The sequence below is a fragment of the Bidens hawaiensis genome, unplaced genomic scaffold (genome assembly GCF_021521415.1).
Source record: "Bidens hawaiensis isolate Kalapana, Puna unplaced genomic scaffold, B.hawaiensis_p1.1 tig00039472_1, whole genome shotgun sequence".
In the NCBI taxonomy this organism is placed as follows: Eukaryota; Viridiplantae; Streptophyta; class Magnoliopsida; order Asterales; family Asteraceae; genus Bidens; species Bidens hawaiensis.
In genome coordinates this window covers 1-3,902 of record NW_027496935.1, presented here as the reverse complement: position 1 = coordinate 3,902, position 3,902 = coordinate 1, and the positions used below count along the sequence as shown (strand labels likewise).

The 3,902-nt window shown below is 32.6% G+C and overlaps 1 protein-coding gene across 1 annotated transcript; it reads right to left on the bottom strand.

Moving 5' to 3' along the window:
- Nucleotides 1-2,180: 2,180 nt before the first annotated feature.
- On the bottom strand, nucleotides 2,181-3,810 carry LOC143591229 (heat shock cognate 70 kDa protein-like). Its single transcript, XM_077071498.1, has 2 exons — nucleotides 2,912-3,810; nucleotides 2,181-2,192 (listed from the first exon to the last, which is right to left on the bottom strand). The coding sequence occupies exons 1-2, from the start codon at nucleotides 3,767-3,769 to the stop codon at nucleotides 2,181-2,183; spliced, it is 870 nt and encodes a 289-aa protein (XP_076927613.1). The 5' UTR covers nucleotides 3,770-3,810.
- Nucleotides 3,811-3,902: the final 92 nt, after the last annotated feature.

Genomic DNA, 3,902 nt, shown 5'->3' with positions numbered 1-3,902 from the left:
AACCAAAACATGTTGTGAGTTCTTTATCATATATCATAAGTTCATAACAATCTAAACTTCTAAACCCCAAAGAATAATAAAACAAAGATGGCTATGGTGTTCGTGATATCACTTCATTAATATTATTCTCCGTGATGCTTGGTATCGGATGTTATTTGTTGGGAAGAGCAAGAGGAAGACAAGATATTAGAACTCATGCTCAAACATTCAGTGTTCCGGTTGCACCACCTCATGCATATCCTGTTGATAAACCTTCCAAAGTATCAGAGATGGTGTAGTTGTTGTTTGATTTGCAGTTTTGTGTATCTATCTATCTATATCACATTTATTGTATGTATTGTTGGTTGATTTGTAGTCTTGGGTTGAAGTGAAATGAATTGATTCATATGTGATGAATAATATATATTGTATGATCAATTGTTCCAATCAGATCTAAAAATGAGAAATAAATCATAAGTAAATAGATCTGAATCTTGTTTTTTCCTACGGCAAACAAAACGCACACCATCCCTAAAATCGACCCACATAACAACGCCGCTCTCATCATATAGCTAAAATCGGCCAAGAATATCATCTCACCTTCTGAAAACGCACTTTTAACGCTACGTGACTTTAGTAACACATAATAAACTAAATACTATATTTGAGTTATATATAAATAATTGATCGATTTTTGTCACCGTGGTTTGGCAAAAAAAAAACTTGTTTTCAATCTCGAAACGTTTTTTATCACACTATGATTTACAACTCTTGTCACTTCAGTTGTAAAAACTAACATGTAAATTTTTGTTATTGAATAGATGGGTAATTTAGTCATTTAGATAAGACTATTGAAATAAATTTAGTTTCTATTAACCATAGAAATCAATGTTTCTCTTTGATGAGAAAACTCTATTCATAAATATGTCCCTTTTGTTTTAATATAACTATAGTAGCACAAAATTAATGATGTAAAAGATATATAACACATGAATTTATACAAGATGGTGAATTTTCTCATTTACATTTGGAATTATGACTTGTTAACATTTATGAATTTTATCATTTTATAAATGAGATCAGATTCAAATATTTTGAATTTTTTTTTGAAAGACTATTTATAAATTTAATCGATGAAAAGTTCTATAAATAAGACCTGAAGAGGCTAACTTTGGGCAAATCAAGCAACAATTCGGAGAAATTCATGTGTTATCACCAGTTTGAAAAAACAAAAAAAAAAAAAAAAACAATTCCACGTCATACTCTCAAGCTTTCAACTCGATTGAACTTATTAATAACCCTTTTGGTTAGATTTATATTTTCAATTCCTCTCAACAGGTTAATAAGCAAGGTTATAGGTTTATTATGAATTTTTCAAATTAAAGTGTCTAAGAGATTACATAGCTTACAATCATCACTAAATATAACACTATTGGTGATCAACATAACTCAATCCCAATCACCAAAATGAGCATCAAATAAAACTAGTCAAGCCTAAAATGCTTAATAGAATACATCCAAAATTTGGTATATATGTTACACGAAGGTTGATTATAAGTTGTTAGAATCAAAGAAATTCAGTTAAAAACAGAAACTCGCGCTAGCAAAGACTAAAACCATACCAACATATATATCAGCTCAGTTTCCGACCTGGTTATTAATATATCGTCCTACGGTCCTACCCTTTATCATTTCTAAGGTGGTTTTGCAGGTAAAGTGTAAAACCCTTGCAAAACCAAAAATGATTTAAACGTTACTTTATGTTAGTCTATATTTTTGTTTAAATTGTTTAGCGCCATTCAAAATCTCGGTCTACATAAATAAAATAGTCGAATCCTATACCCTTTAGAACTATCCGCTTATCAGTCGATTCATATACCCTTTAGAACTATCTTTAAGCCTTTAGATTTTAGTTGATTATCGAACTAATAAACAGACATAAACAAACATGAACACGGACGCTTTAAATTGTTTCACGAGCAAACACACGTTCATTCAGTTCTTCAATTAAAATTTAAATAATGAACTTAAACATGCTATCATTGAGGTTTAAATACATGCCTAATTGATAAGATTATTTTTTATTAGGATACAAATTTTAAGAAAATTGCTATAAATTTGGTTTCTATGGCTTTAGTTGTTTCTTTTAGCTTAGTAAATTCGTTTCGTTTAAGTTGGTCGTGTTCAATTAATTTGCAGAGTCACGGGTTGGCCTGTTTAACATAAAAAAATTTATCAAATTGTATTTTTTAGTTATAAATTATCATTTTAGAGTAATAAAAAGTTAAAACAGTATAATCAAACTTCTGTAACAGAATCATGGGTTGTGTTTGAGTATATATGGCTAATATGATTCTCGAGTTCGGTGCAAAATTTCAACTTCTTGTCGGGTTAGACTCGCAAACCCCGAACATGACTCCTTCAGCAACCATATTCAGCAGGTTTGTGCTGTCTTCTATAATTACATCATTTCTTAATGACCTGTCTTCTATAATTATAATAATAATAGAACATATATAAAAACATACCTAACAATTATAAAGCAATGAGATATTGAGATGAAATAACTTATTTACAGTTTATGTGCAGCTTTTTTAGTTTATTAATTCCAACAAGAAAGATAAAATAATGTAATATGAATAACAATTCAAAAACAAGGAAGTCCGAACAAAGAAAAAAAATCCGACAAAGAATCTATTAATCTCCTGTTTTTCGCATAGATGCTGCAACACTTTCCACTTGGTAAAACTAATCTATTAATGCTAATCAATCAACTAATGTGTCACTTAATAGAAGTATCCACTTACTTGCATTCCATTATTTAGCGATCATTGATATATATATAAACACACGCTCAGATTCTACTATGCTGCAGCCATAATCATAATTCATAAAGCTAAACGAGTGGCTTGCAAACAAACTCTAGGTGTACCTTCTTAGCGTGAAGCTCAGCAAAAGATGCAGCTTGGTTGTCCTCCAGCCACTTGGTCGTTTCATCAATGGCTTTCTTCATTCTCTGCAAAATACTCTTCTTGACATTTGCCTCTTTGATCTTGTTCTTCATGTTGTATACGCAATCCTCTAATGCATTGTGTGCTTCTGCTTTCTTCTTGAATTCTCGGTCCTCAAGTTTGTACTCCTCAGCATCACGTACCATCTTCTCAATCTCCTCTTTGGTGAGTCTTCCGATCGCATTGGTGATTGCGAGTTTCTCAATCTTACCAGTAGATATTATTGAGGCGGTGACTGTGAGGATACCATTGACATCTATTGCAAAGCATACCATAACTTTAGATACCCCTTTCGGAGCAGGTGGTATTCCGGAGATGCTGAATTTGCCCAACAAATGATTATCTTTGGATCTGGTTCTTTCACCTTGATACACATGGATATCGATGACGGATTGATTATCATATCTTGTAGCGTATGCTTTGTCCTTACTTGTAGGTATTGAAGTGTTTCTTGGGATAACAACACTAAATACTTCTACATCTATTTCTATACCAAGCGACAAAGGAGCGACATCACGTAGAACCACATCTTGAACACTCTTCTCAGTGGTACCATTTAACTTAGAAGCCAAAGCAGCTGCACCATACGCAACCGCCTCATCAGGGTTCACACTCTTGCATAGCTCTTTACCATTGAAATATTCCTGCAGCATATTTTGGACCTTTGGTATCCTAGTTGAGCCACCGACGAGAATCACTTGGTCTACAAATGATTTCTTCATCTTAGCATCACTTAAACAAGTCTCCAAAATCTCGATACACTTTTTAAAGGAGTCCATGTTCAGCTCTTCAAATCTAGCTCGAGAAAATTTTATAGAAAAATCAATCCCTTGTACAAGCCATCCAATTCAATCGATGTTTGAGTAGTACACGAGAGAATCCTTTTTGCTTTCTCACAAGCAAACCTCAACC

Excerpts from the sequence above, each read along its gene's own strand:
- LOC143591229 (XM_077071498.1), bottom strand. The coding sequence starts at position 3,769 with ATGGACTCCTTTAAAAAGTGTATCGAGATTTTGGAGACTTGTTTAAGT.